At 39.9% G+C, this 20,215-nt stretch overlaps 1 protein-coding gene across 4 annotated transcripts in view; it reads right to left on the bottom strand.

The window, feature by feature from the left end:
• Window positions 1-1,448: 1,448 nt before the first annotated feature.
• Window positions 1,449-20,215, bottom strand: part of dusp8a (dual specificity phosphatase 8a) — a 54,206-nt gene continuing 35,439 nt past the window's right edge. For 2 of the 4 annotated variants that reach the window (XM_051884109.1, XM_051884110.1), the window contains exons 4-7: window positions 5,613-5,779; window positions 5,332-5,491; window positions 4,958-5,081; window positions 1,449-4,687 (exon numbers count right to left, since the gene is read on the bottom strand). In XM_051884109.1, coding sequence (XP_051740069.1) covers window positions 3,619-4,687; window positions 4,958-5,081; window positions 5,332-5,491; window positions 5,613-5,779 — 1,520 coding nt within the window. In that variant the 3' untranslated portion in view covers window positions 1,449-3,618. Of the gene's footprint in view, window positions 4,688-4,957; window positions 5,082-5,331; window positions 5,492-5,612; window positions 5,780-10,374; window positions 10,879-20,215 lie in introns of those variants that run through there. The other 2 variants (XR_007928267.1, XM_051884111.1) reach the window with 2 other exon arrangements.

Below are 20,215 nucleotides of genomic sequence, written 5' to 3'. Positions count from 1 at the left end.
ATACAGATTTTGGTAAGTTGTACTGTATCTTTTAACATACCTTTAGATGTTTATTCATGTTTATTTCACGCTCTAACTGGTATTAAAGCGGAGAGGATAAGTTCACGTGCTCTCCCTGTTGCCGCTTCTCTTTGACTGAGGCGCTACAGTGATCTGTCACGCCACATTTAACAGCGCCAAAACGGTATTTATTTTTTGAATTTCATAATAAGATGGACGTGATTTGAAATCTGAGACTTTGCTTCATATCAAAATTAACAAAGCACAAAGATTATTGCGATTTATTGGATGGGAGGCGCGCTTCATGTTCTGTTCATTCATCAACTGAAAACAGGATAGACTAATCGATTCTTGGGATTTAAGAATCGATATTGGTTCGTAAAAATAAGAATTGATTTAAACCGAGAAATCGATATTATTTACCCAGCCCTACTAAAAATGCCTCCAGGGCTTAAAGGGTTAATCACTGTTCTATATTAATGCACTGTTTTCATTGAAGCACACACACACACACATACATCACTTGCACACAGCGGAGATCGCGCTGTGCACACACAAAACATTCAGGACACTTATCAGCACTAAGTTGATAAATAACTGCCATTTTTACCCTTCCAGTCAAATATTGTGCTGCAAACATCAATAACAGCTTTAAGTTGTCAATGCTGGCAAATTACTATGGTATAAGCAGGATAATCCACAGCTAGCCGTGGATTATCCCTTATCTATATATGAGAGAGTTATCTAGAGGCCATATATTACCATTATTTTTCTTGAAGACACCTAAACTACCTTCATGAAATAAGACAGAAAACCTGTGGTGTCTGAAATGTCCATGCTGTTCTAATATGCAGTACTTTAATCAGTTTCTGCATATTTACATAAAAAGATCTTTCACAGCTTTATTTCCATACTGAAAATCAATGGACATGCAGATAAACTCCAGTTAAAATGCTGTCCATTATTTTTGCTCCAATTCAATAAATCTTTACCTTTTTACCCTCTTCATGGAGCATCTTAAAAAAAAGTACAAAATACAAAACTCTTAAACCTTAACATTAATAGAATGTTAGAAAACCATTTGCAATATACTTAAATAAATGATAATGTTGATCATTCATAAAAACTGTTGGGAATATCTGATCTTGCACATTTTATGCTACTATAAAAATCAAAGGAAAAGAAATCACGAAACTTTTTCATATTTTGTAATGTTTGTATTTTGTTTCATCATCACAAAATGGGTACATGGGGAGGAACAAGCCTTTTCCAAAGAACCTGAGGTATTTTGCGTCAAGCAGCCTAAGGTATCAAGATATTTTCTTTAAAAAAATTCCCTATCTCAATTAGTTTTGTTGATACGATGCTATTCACACAACATATAATAATAATAATAATAATAATAATAATAATTAGTTGCCAACTATTTAACAATTTCAGCAAAAAAGGACAGCCTGCATCTTTTTATTACATGTTTTAAATAATGATAACAATGTCTTTAAAAATATAGTACAGGGAAGGAAAAGGAAATACAGGTAATGTCTCACACAAGGTAATGTAAAAACAATTACAGCAGCACAAATACAAGATTTGCCATACAGAAAAGCTAACTGAAAAAATACAGACATAAATAAATTGCTGAACTATCTCCCATGGAGAGGGCAATCCCATTCACATTTGCACACACACACCCTTTCTGTGTTATATTTAAACTTTGGAGCGTTCTAGAGATTCTGAGAGAAATGGAGAGGATGAAGGGTAAAAAGGATGGAGGAGAAAAAGAATAGGAACAAAATTGGTGCAAAAGAGAGAGAATAAATGAAAAGGGCAGGAAAAGAGAAAGCTCAGAGCACAGAATTGTAATTGAGTCATTAAAAGCTCCCCTGAGAAGAAAGCAAGCAGAATGTATTGTCACCATAGTGCAGATTCTGTTCTTATCAGTTACTGGTTTTACATATAAAGTTTATGATCCAATAGAAACTAGTTGATCAACAGTCATAACTCTGTCAGACTATCAGTCAGGTTTGAAATGCATTTAGTTGTGTATACTTTTTTTTCATATGGCTGCACAGTCGTGGATTAAAAGGTTAGGGGCTCATCTTCTCTCCAAGACGCTATATGAGCATCTGCAAAGGGTCATTCACAACATCCATCCACACATCCTCCCGCAATCAGACCCAAACAAACAATAAATAATATCATAAATATGCAGAACAAATGGGGGACACAGACAAACCCCTTTAGAGTCCCTGTCATTTTTTCCCTTCATTTTGTCTTGTGTGCTTGTTAATACAAAGATCAAATTCTGGAAAATCAAAATGAGTTGCTTCTCATTTTACGATGCTGGGATATTATACATATTCTTCTAGAATACTCTAGATTATTCATGCTGGATTAAAGTCTTTAATAATTCAAGCCAGCAGGCTGGAGAAACAAATGAAAGCCATACCAAATGCTTTAGTTTGTGACACACACCGCAGGACATCAATGGTTACACATGATTTTTTTGTAAAGCGTTGTGGTACCCTTTTAATGAGAACATCCAAAAACTTCCCACTTAAAGCAAAAGAAAGTGCATTTAAACATCAGATAATTCCTGGTAATAACCGCACTCCCTTATAAACAAAGAGGAGGACAATAAGTGAAAACATATTGCTTGTAGTTGCGTATCGGTCTTACGAGTGTATTTATGTAAATATCACTGAAAAAGAAAGATCAACACTGAAAAAAAGAGGAAAAATAAAAACTCCACAATCTTTATATTATTTCTCATTACCAGAATGAACCAGTAGAATAAATTAAAACTGTAACTAAGAAAATGACAAAAAAAGGAAAACTTTATACGTCCATTGAAATCACGGTGTATAGTTCATATACTATTTGTTTGTAAGGAAAACAGCAGCCTTGAAGCATGCTCGGTGAGAGGAACGTGGGTTGCACAACAGTTCGAGCATCACCACTTGGGCACAGGAGGGGAAGAACAAGACCCTGAAATCTGGGTAACAAAAGAGAGAACATTATGGGAAAATGCCCACAATGCATTTCCTTCATGACATGCCTGGTTCCTCCTCCAGGATTCCATGAATGCTGGGATACAGGACCAGGGTGGACAAGAGCACTACACAAAGAGGCCTTCATTCAGCCAGTAAAAGCATGTACCACCAAGGCTTAGTCTATGCTGACTCCTTGTGTTGTGGCGGTGTAACTTCACTGAGTCCAGGGCTGCATAATAAAAGAAACAAGTGTAAGCATAGCAGCCATGCTTGATTCTCAATACACCAAAGGCTGGTAAAGCTTTCATGAAGAAACTGGGGGGGTCTGTTTCTAGAGTGAGGAAATAAGGAATTCTGCAACTGGAGTCTCAGCTCGTTGTCATCTGGGGATGGCTATGGCTTAAAAACAGTAGAAAGACAAAAGCATAGTCAATCTGCGTCCGGTTCCACTGGCTTAAAAAAAAAAAAAAAAAAAAAAGTCACATTTCTGAGAACCAGTCATTATGAACTAATATTAATGTTCCACACACCAGCCTCTCCAGGCCCACTCTTAGTCATCCTTGCTCATAAGTGGCGCCTGTCCGCTGCCTGTGTGTAAAAGTCTCCAGGGGCTGTGCAGGTGATGTCAGGATACTTCAATAATTTCCATGCTCCCAGAGAAGCTGGATTGCTTGCTGATCTTTCCCAGTTCTTCCCTTGAACGTGTCTCTGATATCCCCTCTTCAAACTCCATCTGACAGCTGCGCCGCTTGAACTGCTTATCGGCAGCACTGGAAGTGGGAGCATCCTCGTGCCAGCTCCCCCTCGAGTCCCGTGGTTCCCCCACCTTCTCCCGCAGACGCACAGCCTCACACGGCCCAGGGAGACTGCTACAGCCTAGTGCAGGAAAGTGTACTGCCCCTCCTCCACCTCCATTACTGTTCATTGACTCCGAACTGTAGAACCAAGGGGCTTCACCTGTTGGCGTAACAGGGGTTGTGGCCTGTACGGTGTCTCTATGCTTGGTCCACATGGGCCCGGTGCCCACAGTGGGAAGGCTGAGCAGCAGGGAGGGCTTCAGATTGTCATCAAGACTGGGACTTTTGTGTGCAGGGAGTGAGCGTCCGAAGTTTAGGCTGTGCGAGTGCACAGGAGAACTTCCAGCACTGCTACCATTGTGCTTGCTTTTCCTCCGCGAACGAGGTCGGGAGCTGCTCTCAGGAAAGAGGCCTGGAGATTCAGCTAAACTGGGGCTGACAGAAACAGGTGAGTACTGGCATACACCATTGGCTTCTCCGGCCTCTGGGCTATCCAGCTTGCAGAGTTTGGGGACATCTTCGGTATGCACAGGTGCGAGGCGAGGACAGTGGTTGGGCTCATAGACAGATTTGATGTCAAGTGAGAAAGAGCGTTTGAGCCGGTTGGTGTCCAGGATACGCTCTGCAGAAAGATTCAAGCCATTAAAGCCCTGCTGGAGGGAGGTTGGAGAAGGCAGCTTAGCGTCCAGTTCCGTGCTGTCCTTTTCAGCCTCCAGACGGCCCTTTTCAGGATCACTGGAAGATTCTCCTCTAGGTTCTGACAATTCCTTTAATTGCTCCAACTTCTCCTGACCTGAGGACAGAGCTTTTAGCAACCTCAGACCTTTCTCAAACTCCAGCAGCTGTCCCAGGAAGTTGAAGTTGGGTGATATTGAAGGTCTGCGGTCCTTCACAAACCTGGAAACACAAGAAGAGTAAGAATGATTACCCTAAGGACAAATCCACATATAAGGATAGGAAGACATCTTCAACACAAAGACTCATCATGTGAGCTTGAAAGTGCCTTGAACAAAAATATGTGTTTAAGAAGGCTACAACAGGTATTGTTTACTAGTTTCTATGTGATCGATTTTACATGTTGCAGGAAATGGATATAAAATTACAGGTAGCAGAAAACTTTTTCTGAGGCTGTGCAATTTAAGCTGCAGGGTGTCTGAGTGAGTTTACCTGTAAGCGTCATCTGATGACAAGCCCATTGTCTTCATGATATAAGCAATGGCAATGGTGGCGGACCTGGAGATGCCAGCTAAACAATGGACAATGACTCGACAGTTGGAAACCTTGGCTTTGTCTGAAAGGGAGAAGGGAAACACGTGAGAAAACACAAAACATGCAAGACAACCAAATACCTCCTCAGTGACAAGCCAGAAAAAAACCCATATAATTTCTGCAAATATGCTTTGAGGATCAAATTTGTTCTTCCTGATTTCATCACAGGGCATGCTACTCATTTTTCATGCTAACATGTGAAAATCAATCAGCGAAGGAAAACTATAATCAAGTGTTAAATCAACCTTCTGTTGTCACAAGGAGGTCCTTACCAATAAACTCATTGGTTTTGTCTAGCCATGGCAGGAGTTTTTCACAGTAGTTGTCGTTGACGGGTATACGCATGAAATGGCTTTCCGAGATGAACTCTGGCTTTGGGCAGGTGTTGCTTGCATTTAACACATATGTGATGCCGTTTTGAGCCATTAGATCCTAAGAGTGCAAAGAACCAAGGTATGAATTATGCAATGTTATTACTTCAGTTTTGGATCAAATACTAACACATGGAAATTTCTCTCTCTCATTCCAAGATCTTAGTTACATTCAGTTGTACCTTGTTGAGCACATCTTTTTGTGAGCCCAGGTAGAGATGGGGCAGGATTCGTGTGGGGCCAATGTTCGCAACTGGCAGACATGGCTGAGACAAGCTCATAGGCAGAGTTGCCACTGGCTTGCCTTCACACAAGCCTGGAAAACAGGACGAGAATGCTGCAAAACCACCTGAAGAAACAGAGAAAAAACATAGAGAACACATTAAGAACAAAATAGCCTATGTGATAGAAGAAAGACAAGACTAACAAGATGGCATGGATTTTGTGACTGTCAACAGTCATTATGCATGGGATGCAACTCAAAATCTCTCAAGCAGGACAAAGAACTGAACAAAGAAGCTGCAACCTATAATAATAAAGGGCATATTTCAAGTCAAAACCTTTCATACTAACAAAGGACATGCTGATGTCACACATCATTTGTCAAAAACCAAGAAAGAGAGGATTCAGATGTTATGAACAAGATTATGCCAATCTAGGTCAGTGCATGTACGAGCACAGCAGTCAAGTGAGCAAAGGCCAGTCGGCCTAATGAAGGATCCTGTCTCTTTAAGAGGCGGGTGGCTCCAGTTTTGGCATTTGTCTACTGGAGCTCCTTTTCCTGAATGACCTAATATCCTCAACTGAACAACTGCGTCAGGCTTAGAGAATGAGGGTGGTCACAGGTGCAGACCAAGCCCTTGATTCATAGCTCTAGGGTGTTGGGTGCCTGGACAACGACATACACACATTCAAATGCAAGGTATAAATTCGCAAATGCATTTACAACTATAAGCATTCACATTGTGCGTCTGTAAGAAGCTGAACTAGAATGTATTAGTGTAACAGGGAAATATGGAAAAGTGGAAAGGATTTACAGAGGAAGAAAGTAAAGTCTTCATCGAGCTGTGCAATGCTGCCAGAAAGTGTGAGCCCCAGCAGATGGGTTTAGACCTTAATCTCAGATGAGCTTCATGAGAATCTGGGACATGGTAACCCTGGGAGCATGCAGACACAGCAGTCAACCAGGGACCCATGAAATCATTTCGTTCCAGCCAGGAAACAGTGCAATAGTCCAAACAAAAGTAACTGTGTTAAACAGATCTGGGTGGGATGGAGGAGTTGAAATGATCAATAAAAGTCAATAAAATGAGTCATGGCAAATAAAGAGTGAGGTGATAAGAAGGTTTACAACAAAGAAAAACGTAAGCCATGCTCAGAACATCATCTAGAGCCTATACAAGGGTGACACATCATATTTCAATTAACCGTGAATTTTAAAAGCCACCTGCTTTGGCCTAACTGACAACAAGGAACACCTGTCTCTCTTATCCATGCATAAATCACCATCTAAACAACCATTGTATGTTTGGGGGTGCCTGATTTTTTAAAGAGCTTGAGCGACAACCTGTCTGTTTCCTGCTATTAATGGCAACGGTTGGTACAATGACATCATCTCTCCGCACAGAAGACTGAGAGGTGATTTGCATGTCACTCAAGCAGAACCAACGGGCCCCTGGTGCCTCTTCCATACGCTGTTGAAACTAGCAGTAGATGAATGACTACCAACCAAATGTTCTACAACCCCCATACTGGTTCAAATGCACCCTTCCCCCCAAACCACACACACACACACACACACACAAATACATTCAAACACATTGATACAACCATCTAATCTTGGATATCTGTTCCCCTCCCCCAAATGTAACTCCCCTTACCGTCCCAGTGACATAACTGCCTAAAAATATTGCCTAATATGTCAACACTGTCAGCAATACCTAAGACTCCAAATATTGCCTAGTTGAAGGATTAGTTCACTTCAGAATTAAAATTTCCTTTCTTCAGTCGAAAAGAAATTAAGTAATTTTTGATTCCACGATTTCCATGATTTTTCTCCATATAGTGGGCTTCAACGGCTACCAATGGGTTGAAGGTCCAAAATGCAGTTTCAATGCAGCTTCAAAGGGCTCTACACAGTCCCAGCCAGGGAATAAGGGTCTTATCTAGCGAAACGATCGGTCATTTTCTATAAACAAAAACAAAAAAAAATATATACTTTTTAACCACAAATGCACTAGCTCTGCGATGCGCCACACATTACGTAATCATGTTGGAAAGGTCAAGCGTAACATAGGTAGAAGTACCAAGCGTTTACAAAGTGAATGTGCAAAGACTAAGTTAAACAGCCATTACACACACACAAAAAAAGGTAAAACAACGATGTTGGACAATTTTGAAGATGGAGGAGAAAATCTGTTTTTCTGTCTACCGCGGTACTTCCGTCTACGTCAAGCGCGACCTTTCCAATGTGATTACATAATGCGTGGCGCATTGCAGAGCTAGTGCAATATGAGCATTTGTGGTTAAAAAGTATATAAATTTATTTATTTATTTTTTTAGAAAATGACTGATTGTTTCGCTAGATAAGACCCTTATTCCTCCTCTGGGATCGTGTCGAGCCCTTTGAAGCTGCATTTAAACTACAATTTGGACCTTCAACCCATTGTACCCCGGTGAAGTCCACTTTATGGAGAAAAATTTTGGAATGCCTTAATTTCTTTTCGACTGAAGAAAGAAAAATAAACATCTTGGATGACATGGGGGTCAGTAAATAATCAGGAAATTTTAATTCTGAAGTGATCTAATCCTTTAAGGCTTGTTAAAACTGGCTTCCTATCCCACATCTCTCAAATGCATTACTTAGGCCAAAAAAGAGAAGCAATGCTAACCTCCCATCCCTCTCCCTTGAACTCAAAGGTCAAGGATTTCAAAGAGCATCTGGGATCTGTGAAAGCAAGACCACAGCTCAAAGCTCAAAAGACAAGCAGACAGGATCTCCTTTGCAAGTGATCTTTGATGCTCTTTTCATCTCAAGGATCTGGAATAATGTCCAGCTTCGAAGATCTAGAGGGGTCCTTTATATAGCTTCCTCGAAAAAACGTGTTTCTGTACCACAGCAACACAAACAGGAACAAGTACAGGACCACATTGTTGAAAAGCCAAGAGAGGAAATACTTGAGTGAGGTCATCAGCTATCATTTCTAACTGGGCGGTGGTGGTGACAGTTAGGATTACAAGGAAACCATAAGCTTCCGTATCTGTCTTAACGTCTTACTAAAGTTGAATCAACAAACACCTAATTTTACATTTGCAGCAAAACAATGAACAATTAAGTGCACCGTAAGAAGTCAAGTTAAAGAAGATTTTCAAATACACATTTACAAAAACTTAATGTTCTCACTGGATGTTGCGAGTGTGCATGGGACTGTCACATATAATTGGTAAAATGAAAAAAAATATACACATGAACCATGCACAGTTTTGATTAATGCACAGACATGCGCTAACAGTTACAGTCGTGACAGACATTAGTCACTTTTATAGTCTGCAGTTGTGTAAGAGGCCAGTGGTGACGTTTCTCAAAACCACTGAGCATATGAGTACGTGTGTGTTTTCAGCAAGAGAAGTGTGCCAGGGTCAAACTCACGCTGGACGAAAAGGCAATGTGCCACTCGCACACTTCCTCTACGTTTTTTTTCTCTGTCTCCAAACCTTACATAACCTCCATTTGCCATCCAGCCTTCTCTGAAAACAGAACAGTGGAATAACCTTTCTCCAATGGGGAACCACAGTATTTATCTGGAATTGTTGCGAATAGGTTGTATATATGCTCGGGTCACCACAGACTTGTATGATACTTACCTAAATTCGACTGCAGCTATAATGCCATGTTCCCCTACTGTGCAACAAAGCAGATGAGGTAAAAAGGTTACATTTTTCGGATATGACCATGAACTACCGAGACCATGAACTATCGAGACGCATTTGTGTTTAATAACACAAAGTTGCACACTTCATTAACTCCAGCCTTTGATATCAGTTCATTGTCCTGCGGCACCTGACCTCCATCTTTAGGAGCCCCTCAGTTTTTCATCTTTTCAGCTGAGCTCTATAGGCACTCTCACACAGGCTTCTATTCAAGGCTCTACATCCAGCGGCATTGATGGGCCCCTGAATGAAACTAATGCACACCAACACACACATACACACGCACACACACACACACACAAGTCTCCAGATGCAGAAGACATGACGCCATTGAGGAGCAGCCCCCATCTGTCCCCATCTCCGTGCACACACACTCACTTATTAGCATCTCAATAAAGGCCCAATGACATCATTGCACACATGCATGCTGCACAATGAGGAACACAAAAAACAGCAGGGGGTTGGTGGCTACCTCATCACTCCCGGCGCTTTGTGTCATGCTTGACAGATTAGAAGTGTTAAACCCCGGGACCCTGTATCATCGAATCATTAACTGTTGGCGCTATTACAATTATTGCATTTCTGCCCTAAAGCCATTATGAAAACAGACGTCATTGCAATAAAAGTAAATTGCTTGGCAAAGTCCAACTGTTTAAGTTCTACTTGGTGACATCAGTAGAACGCACACGTAGTAACTCAGATATACACTCGCATGTGTGCATGAACTGTGAACGCACACGAAACAACTGCATTAATGTACTTAAACCCTATGCATGTCCATTTAATTTGCTACTACTCTAGGAGATTATCATAGGAGCGCTATAGCAATGCTAGGTTAATGATTTACTTTTTAACATAAGTTTGTGGTAAGAGAAATAAAAAGGAATGTTAACATCAGTCAATTTAAAATATTGGAACAATATGACACATATCGCATAATCTTGAACCAACACGTGCTTGACAGGTACAGATGGGAAAGCACCATCTGTCTAGGTGACAACAGATGCTACACACCTCTAAGCTTGCGCTCCTTCCTCATCTTACGGACTCTGATTTTGAGCCTCATGTCTGTTTGCTGGATCCCCGGCCAGAAGCAGTTCTCCGGAGGGGATATGACCACGTCTAGGGGCATCCGCACCAACTCGGAATGCACCAACTAGTCCAAACCACAGTCCAAGAACTATACGTCTGCAAGATGCTGGGTAACAAAAAAATGTAAGATCCTAAAAACAACACTTAGAAGGGAAAGTCCACAGGAAAGAGACAAATGCATCCCCCTCGCAGAAATAAGGGCAGAAGAAGTGTGTGGTCTTTCCTCAGGAGCGCCACGGATCCTTCCTCGATCTCATTCTGTGTGGCAACAACTGAAAGTGGAGCTCGCTATTGTTGTACAGCCTCTGTTCAAGTCTTTCCCCGCCTTCTCTCTCTCTTTCTCTCTCTCTCTCTCTCTCTCTCTCTCTCTCTGTGTGACCTTAGAGTGAATGAGCTCATTTGCCGTGAGCATAGTCTGCCCTGTCTCTCTCCTCTCTCGCTTACTTTCACTCTGTCTCCCCCCGTTTCTCTCTCTCTCTCTCTCTCCCTCTTACTGTGTGTGAGCTGAATCTGGCTCATGAGTAAGGCATGCAACCACATTCCTTACTCACCAAGCAAATATGCAGCCACCTTAGGGGCCCACTCTATGTTTTTCTGAAAATGAAAAAATATAACACCCTCTCAACTGTTTTAGACAGGAACCAGACTGCAAGTACACACTTTATATATGTACACTGAGATGCACATTTTAGCTAGATTGTCTCTCTTCACACTCCCTACATGCATCGCATTTGCTCGAATATAAAAAATATATTACATAGTGCAAAAAATATATGCATATTATGTGTATCTACAATTATTTTTATTCTTATCGTGAGTGAATTTTCTGCTTGTCTTCCAAAAATCAGAATTTTGCATCTAAAGTCCCCATGTAGAGAAACCGGTTCTATTCACGGGTTCTATTCCCAATAAATGCACATACTGCAGTCGCAGTAGATAAATGCATCTGAGAAGTGTGTAAAATGTAGTATTATTTCTGAAATAAAAACTTAAAGTCTAACACAACTACCCAATTGCTACAAGACGACATTTGCCTATGTGTTAAAAGTGCAATGTGTGAAATTTGGGAGGATCTATTGACAGAAATGCAATATAATATACATAACTATGATTTCAGTGGTATATAAATACCTTACATAATGAACCGTTATGTTTTTATTACCTTAGAATGAGCCATTTCTATCTACATACACCGCGGGTCCCCTTACATGTTAAGTCGCCATTATGCGCCGGCATGTTTCTACAGTAGCCCTAAATGGACAAACTGCTCTACAGAGCCCGTTTAGTCACTGTGCTGTTCTTGTTCTAAATCGTTCCTGTTTTTAGAGGCAGCTTGCATCATCAATACATTGAATACGCACAAAGTAGTAGTAGTAGTAGTCGTCTGGTTTATTAGAAGCAGAGATTGTTCTTTGTTAGAAGTAAAAAGAAACCTCATTGCTTGACTGTCTAATGTACTCTCTGCTGTCTCAGACGACAACATCTTTGTCTTGTATCGGCCAGACGGCCACTGTAGCTTTTCTATTTTGCTTCAAAAGGAGGGGTGAGTGCCGCTGGTTGCAGTTTGCAACCTCACCGCTAGATGCCGCTAAAATTCACACACTGCACCTTTAAAGTGGACATAAAATGTAAGATACAATAGACTTTTCTGCCCTATTGTGACATATATCCGAGTGAAATGGCTTCTCAACCATGTAGGACGGGACTTGATTTTGTCTATCGGGAATTGATTGGATGGTTGTATTGTTGTCGTTGGCTATTGCTGCGATCGCAGCTGAGGGAGAGTTTGTGAGATTATGAGGGTACATGAATTTAAAAAAAAGAATGATGTGCATGGATAAATCATTTATAATAAACACTGCAATATTCCATTTAAAAAATGGGAAATGTCATTTTCATGCTGATAGCAGTGATAGCATTGCAGGAAGTAAATGCAATAGTTGTTCTAATGTGCATTATTTCATGTTTCAAACATATTTGGTTTAGAAAGATGTGATAGCAGATAAAAAAATCCTGCTGAAAAGACCAGCTTGGAGTGTAATGAACGTCCAGGCTGGTTTTTGCTGGTTAGTTCTGGTTTGATTGCAACATTCACAAGCATGCATGCATCAGGGGTAACTGTTGAGTATGATGCTTGTAAAGGTGCAGTTGTATCAGAATACAACATTACACTGCAGGATCATCTATCAGGTGAAGCAGAGGAACTACGTCATTCATGCAGTTTGGCTGCAACTCCACTTGCCTGTATGCGGGGCTTATGGAGTGTTGCCACAATATATTGAATCTATTTATACAAAGCTTTTGGACTCTAACAGAGGATGGTGTGTGTGTGTGCAAGAGGAATTTTTGTGTGAATGCGTGTGTGGAGTAGGAAAGGGTTAGCGCTGATAACGCTTTTTGTCAGAGCACCAGTGACATGTGATACGCGGATACATCAGTCCATGATGTAATGCTTACGGGGCCCCAGCTGTCATGCCTGAGGTGTGAGGTAGCCTCCAGTCGAGCACAACGCCAGCTTCAATCACTCAGCACTCACATGTGTGCATCACTATAAGTGTGTCTAAATCCCCCTGTCTGTGATAAAACAGCGTGAAATTTAGCTGGAGTTTGACATACATATGACATAAATGGATCCCAATGGGGCATCTCTCATTTACGCTCACGATATGGGGCGAAGGAGCTAGAATTCTCACTGCATGATTATGCTTCTAGATGTCTTGTGTATACAAGCCATAAGTGAAGTCATGATGAAGTCATGGAAAGAAAGAAACACGACACGCAGACATTACATGTATCATTGTACCGCCACCGAAACAGAGCAGATACATGCCATATTGCAATACATGTGTCTTTATTGCTATGGTGTACTATTCTATATTTCATATCATTTAATCACCACCATCCTTTGTTGGAGCCACATGTTGACATGCTTTAATTGGGCACATGTGCTGCAACAAATGTGCAATTTTAATTGTAGGTGTCAACTTGGATATATCCCAGCCGTTAGACAGCAGCCCACAACGTTTCCAGACGTAGAAGTCTCCACACACGACACATTTAAATGCCACACTTCAGGCTAACTAAGGGAATAGTATAGCTGAGGTCAAGAAACAAAAAAAGTTGTGGATTTGAACCCTGCAAAGTGTGATCCATGAACCATCACCATTGTGTTCTTGAGAAAGACACTTCCCAGATTGCTCAAGGGTGACTGTTCCTGTAATAAGTGTACTGCAAATCAATTTTTCCTCTTCAAACTTTACTACACAACAAACTTCTTTAAATATGCCTAACACTATGCATTTTGCCATCAAGTATATGAATTTTAGAGGAATGTTGTTGTCTCAAATTGGAACACGATGTTTTTACTACATGGAACCATTTGCTGTTTTACATTTGAACAAAATGACATTTCAAATGTAGCTGATGTGTTGCTGCTAGTTTTAGCATGTTTAGCCCCTCTTCTTCCGCTGTGTAGACAAATCTGCGACCATTGATTGAAAAAAAAAATTTCAAATATATTCCACAATTTATTTTTTTCTGTTGAATTATGGTGCGTACAAGTCATGTTGGAAAGATGGCAATTTAACCACCACTTTCAAAGTCTTTAGTACCTTTCTAGACCTTGAAAGTGGTGATTATATTGCTGTCTATGGACAAGTCATATAACTCTCGGATTTCATCAAAAATATCTTAATTTGTGCTCTGAAGATGAACAAAGGTCTTACGGGTGTGGAACGACATGAGGGTGATTAATTAATGACTAATTAATGACTAATGATTAATTAATTAATAATTTTCTTTTTTGGGTGAACTAATTTTGAGTTGAAGGGGTGTCAGTGAGAAAACAAATCCGAACAAATGATTTTAGAGCACTTGGCATTGTAATTACAACTTCCCAACTCATAAATACAAACTTCCCAGGAGGACTTGAATGCATCATTACATAATCTGAGGCCCTGTTTACACCTGCTATTATGATGCATTTTGGTTGATCGGATCACGAGTAAACGACTCTAAATACAAGTGTAAACGGGGTGTAAAACGTTTTGAGCTTGTCCACTTTCAACCACTTCCAGAGGTTATCGAGAGCGCATTCTACCAGATTGCTTTCGTAGTGTAAATGCTCATGTGGTCGAATGTGTTCGAACAGTGGAAAAGACCGCCTACGATACTGACCTAATGCACAAACATTATGGAAAGCGCACTATTAAAACTCAGACTGAAGACCCAAACTTGGTTTGAAGATGAAAAACATACCAAGCACAATGTTCTCTCGCCATTCCTGATTTGTAACACACATTCACAGCTTTCGGCGTGGTCTTGCGGCTACCAGAGCAGAAACGAAAGCTGATGCTCTCCATGTTTTTCCGTCATCTCTGGGCGCGTTCATATGTAAATTGCGCGAGCTTATTTTGTCCATTAGATGGAAAGATCTGAAAAAACCCATACAGTTACCCGCCCACTGACCCTCCCCTTGAAGAAATCAGGACAGAAGTGGTTGAAAGTGGATAAAAGAGATTAAAATACCAGGTGTTAACGGGAATGTGTCTCCCTTGTCCGTTTGTGATCCAATCGACCAAAATGCATTTAATACCAGGTGTAAATAGGGCTAGAGAAGTGCACTATGCTTGTTTTCAGTCTAAGAACATTATTCACACAACTTTCACTACAAAATGACGTTTGAGAAAAAAGTTTGTGAAATTGGACAGACCACTAGTTTTATTGTAAGGTTACACATCCTCTTACACGAGGATACAGCTTTTGGTTGCTGATACTGCTGTGACTCAATGTTTCTATCAATACCTCCAAATCCCCTAAAACAAGCTGAGCTATGAGGTGATAAAACAGCATTGCCTGACTCTTATATCGGTTTTCATTTAACAGTGCCAACCCTGTTAAGCACTATTAATGTTAAAAAGACTATGAACCAGATCTCGCTCAGTTCAGAAAAGACTCGAGGCCTCCAAGTGTAAGGGCTCAACAGGATGCCGTCACTCAGTACTGGGCTGAATCCCAGTGTACAGGTCAAAGGTCAAGTTCATTAATCAAGGTCTGCCATGTTTCAGCTATGTTACCGACAGCCGAAGGAGGACCCGGTTTTAACCGGTTTTAACACTCTTTTGGAGGCCAGTTACACCAGATTTAAATTTTCAGATGTTTTGCAAGAATGTATTAACAGCCAAAAGCTTAAAACCATCTTGTGTGATTCATACTGTTGAAATTTATGCTATTAAGCAAGCAATTTGTTCTTCTTATGTCATTGTGACATGTGAAAAAGACAAGGCGTCCAGAGAGGATTGACCAACTGTTGCTCTCCTTCCTTTTCTTAAGCCTAACATTAATGTCGTAATGTCAGACATTCAAATATGGAAAGAAAACGAAGACATACAATGGAGAGCAGTTAGGGTCAGACATCAAAACTTCATTTTGGGGTGAACTCTGAAAATTTATATTTTACTACATTTCATGCATCAACTATTCCCATGTTATCCATTTCCCTTTTTCTAGAGAAGAAAGGGTGATTGAGAAACTGGGGTTGATCTATTAATATGGATGGACCCACCCTTCCCCCATAAAAGACACAGAAAGAAAGCAATCTAGACCCCCCTATGGAGAACTATGATGTCATTGGGCCACATGTAAACCAGGATAGAGGTCTCCAGAGAGGGTTACACAACTGAGATGGATAGCGAAACGGAGAGAGAGAGCCTGAGAGAAAGAGAGATAAATGAGAGGGAGTATTAATGCTTCCAATAAGACAGCGGAATTATGACAAAGCCCACATTCTTTACACAGGGGCTTCAAGCTCCGCTGGAAATCCAAATTTAGCCGAGGATGGAATGGAAGGATTTTGGGCCTCTATCAGGAAATGAGTGCTGGGTTGCGTCACTTGTTTGTGTATGTGTATGTCCTGTGTTCTGCAAACTTTTCCTGGAATTCATTGCATTCTTCAAAAGGCACCTAAACCTTTGGAACTTTTGGAAGATATTATAACTAGAAGTGTCGATTTAAAGGGTTAGTTCACCCAAAAATGAAAATTCTGTCATTAATTACTCACCCTCATGTCGTTCCACACCCATAAGTCCTTCGTTACAAATTAAGATATTTTTGATGACGGTATATGACTTATCCATAGACAGCAATATAATCACCACTTTCAAGGTCCAGAAAGGACATTGTTAAAACAGTCGACGTGAATGCATTAGTTCAACCTTAATTTTATGAAGCGAAGAGAATACTTTTTGTGCACAAAAACAAAACAAAAATAACGACTTTGTTCAACAGTATCTTCTCTTCTCTCATACGTTATGTCCAGCGCTTCCAGGTTCTACTTCAGAACGCCGAATCATTGCAGTCACATCGACTGCAGTCACATCGACTGTTTTAATGAAAAGTGGTGATTATTTTGCTGTCTATGGAGGAGTCAGATAGCTCGCGGATTTCATCAAAAATATCTTAATTTGTGTTCCGAAGATGAACGAAGGTATGGAACGAAATGAGGGTGAGTAATTAATGACAGAAATTTCATTTTTGGGTGAACTAACCCTGTAATATGTTAATTTAGAACTAGAACTAGGGTTGGGCGGTATGACGATATATATCATTACCACGGTATACAATGTCTATTCTTAGAGATTTTGCTATATCGTGTATATTGCGGTAAATATATACCATGATATATGCATTATTGACAATTCAGAGTGATGAAATGCATGAATGAGAATATAAAGAGCAGGACGTGCTTGATGTTAAAAAGAGTTATAAGCGCAATATATCCTGAAAAGGAACTCAGTGCGGTGCTCAGGCTGACTAGCACACTGCCAAAGTGTGCGCACAGAAAGTTGCCTCTCAGAAGGCGATCGCGAATTTGGGACGTGCTCAATGTTAAAAATTGTTATTAAGCACAATAATCAGTGAAAAAGTACTCAGTGGGGTGCACAAGCTGACTGACGCAGCATAAGCGCGTGCACAGAAAGCCGCGTCTCGGCATGCGATTGCAAATTCAGTTATTTTTCACGTCTTATTATGCTTGAATGGTTGAATACACATGCAGTTATCTTTATATGCCCATTGTGTGGAGTATTCATGTAAACACAGCCAGTTATGTCTCAAGTGAAAGTAAACAGTTGGGTGTAAACCGGATGTGAATCAGTATAATGGATCCGTGCATTTGGTCTTAAAGTGACAGCAGCCTAATATACCTGCTGCTCTGTCATTAATGTGAGTCAAACAAAAGAAAACTTTTGCTCTTGACTGAATAACTTTATTAAGCTTTAATAAGAATAAATTTATGTTTAATTCATACAGTGAAGACTATGCAATGTTTTATTTTTTTTTTTTTTTTTACATTTGATTGTTACATTTCTGTACTAATTCTAACTATGTTAAATAAACCTATTGTACCTAAAAAACTTTGCACACCCCTAACTAGAAAAATTAATTATATAAGAAAAAAACCCAACACATTCAATCATCCTCCCTGACCTGTACATAAATTAAGAAATAGGGAATTGTCCTACCGTTGGAGCAATTCAATACCCTAGCAACAACATCATAATGAACTAAAATGACTTGGAATACCTTAACAATTGTATATCAACATCCAGAAAGCCTTAGCATTGTGATAGTGAGTTCTACACAACAAACACTTCTGAAATGTGAAAAATCTAGTTATAATACTTTCAAAATGTAGCTCAGATGAACTACAGCAACAAAATGATCAAAAAGCTCATTAACATAAATGTATGCATTTGGTAGATGCTTTTTCCAAAGCGACTTACACTGTATTCAAGGCATATATTTTATCAGCTCTTGCATTCCCTGGGAATCAAACCCATGCTGAAAAAAAATGGTGTTTTGAAAATGGAGTGAAAAAAAAAAAAAAAAAATCACTCAAAAATTGGTAGTACATTTCACAAATAATTACAAAGAAACAGCAACTAACAACAAATTAAACATGAAAATAGACTGAAATAGTATTTTCTTGTAAAACATATGTGTGTATATATATATATATATATATATATATATATATATTTTTTTTTTTTTTTTTTTACAACTTTGAAAAATCATTTGCGTTGCAAGCCCATGCTCTACTATTTGAGTTACAAGAATTCCATAAACCATTTATGCTTTCACTCGGCCCGTCCTGAATGAAAAATATGCTGGTTCTTGGAGGTTAGCCAATTATAACAACTCATTTACATATAGAAATCTTTAAGGCACAGTAGCAAAAATATTTAATTTGAGAGAGGGTGGAAACAAAATTATGCCCATTTTAATGCAGGGGAAAAATAAAATGCTACAAAAGTGTTAAATATGCCTCGGTTCTGTAAGTTGGACATAGAGTGGAAAAGTTTTCCTCCATTTAATTAAGTGCAATGAACGTTTTTATTTTGTGGACGATAGGTAGAATCAAGACAAGAAAAGTGGTAAACCAAAGGAGAAAAGAGTGAAAAAGAGGGAGACGGTAGCAGAGAGAAGAGGAGAAGTAGTTCATGTCATGCTGAAAGTATTTGGCACTGGTCGGCCCGCTGACATTTCTTCATTTCTTCAGCTTGTTTCTCAGAATTGACATAACACATATAATTTGAGGTCTATGAGAGCACAGAGAAACTAAATCCAAGTTTACAGTGGGCCATATGTAGGACAAATGCTACTCATTTATTTATACCGCAAAGTGGTGTATGTGCATGTCAAGGGTACAGGGTGGAGACTGAAAGGTCATCTTTTTGACCTTTGCGAATCTGTGGCGTGTGTATGTGTGCCTGTTCAAGTAGGCGACTGGCGCCAGATGTGATGACCACAGGAGCCTGAACTAAAAATAGAGCCATGCTCTAATCAGAAAGACATACAGCGAGAGAAAGAGTTGAGTGTGTGTGTTTGTTGAAAATAACAGAGCACCAAGATCGTCCCTCAAGAGCTTACCTCATCCTAATGGCAACAGTGGCTCTTTTTCAATAGAAACATTGATCCCCGTGCTGCCCTGGGACGATAATGGACACGGGTTACATCGACAAAGGAAGTCAAGCTGCTACAGGACAATGTTTTAGATGTTAACCTTCTGAATTGATTCAAGATTTAAATGGGATTTTATTGTTCACATTAAGCTGCTTTGATCAAAATTCCTCACATAAGACACATCGTCTAAAAGCGTTTGATAAATAAATGATTCCAAAGAAAATGTGGTATTTGTTCAAGCAAATAAATGGTGCTTTCTTGTGCAAAACTCACTACCTCAATGCAAGGGTGTTTTCTGGGTGGTTTAAGGGAAATGCTTTGTGTTTGCTAGGGCTGCCCCCTAATAGTCAACCAACCATTAGTCGACCAAAATTTTATTAGTTGCTTAGTCGCAGTAAAAAAAAAGTCCACAGGAAGTGGCGAAGTGACGGGCAGATCATTAAAGGAACACTCCACTTTTTTTGAAAATAGGCTCATTTTCCAACTCCCCTAGAGTTAAACAGTTGAGTTTTACCGTTTTCGAATCCATTCAGCCGATCTCCGGGTCTGGTGGTACCACTTTTAGCATAGCTTAGCATAGTTCATTGAATCTGATTAGACCGTTAGCATCTCATTAAAAAATGACAAAAGAGTTTCAATATTTTTCCTATTTAAAACTTGACTCTTCTGTAGTTACATCGTGTACTAAGACCAACGGAAAATGAAAAGTTGTGATTTTCTAGGTAGATATGGCTAGGAACTATACTCTCATTCTGGCGTAATAATCAAGGAACTTTGCTGCCGTACCATGACTGCAGCAGGC

This window comes from Ctenopharyngodon idella, chromosome 24 (genome assembly GCF_019924925.1).
Source record: "Ctenopharyngodon idella isolate HZGC_01 chromosome 24, HZGC01, whole genome shotgun sequence".
Taxonomy (NCBI): domain Eukaryota; kingdom Metazoa; phylum Chordata; class Actinopteri; order Cypriniformes; family Xenocyprididae; genus Ctenopharyngodon; species Ctenopharyngodon idella.
The sequence above is the reverse complement of the archived record's forward strand: the minus strand, read 5'-3'. Positions and strand labels throughout refer to the sequence as shown.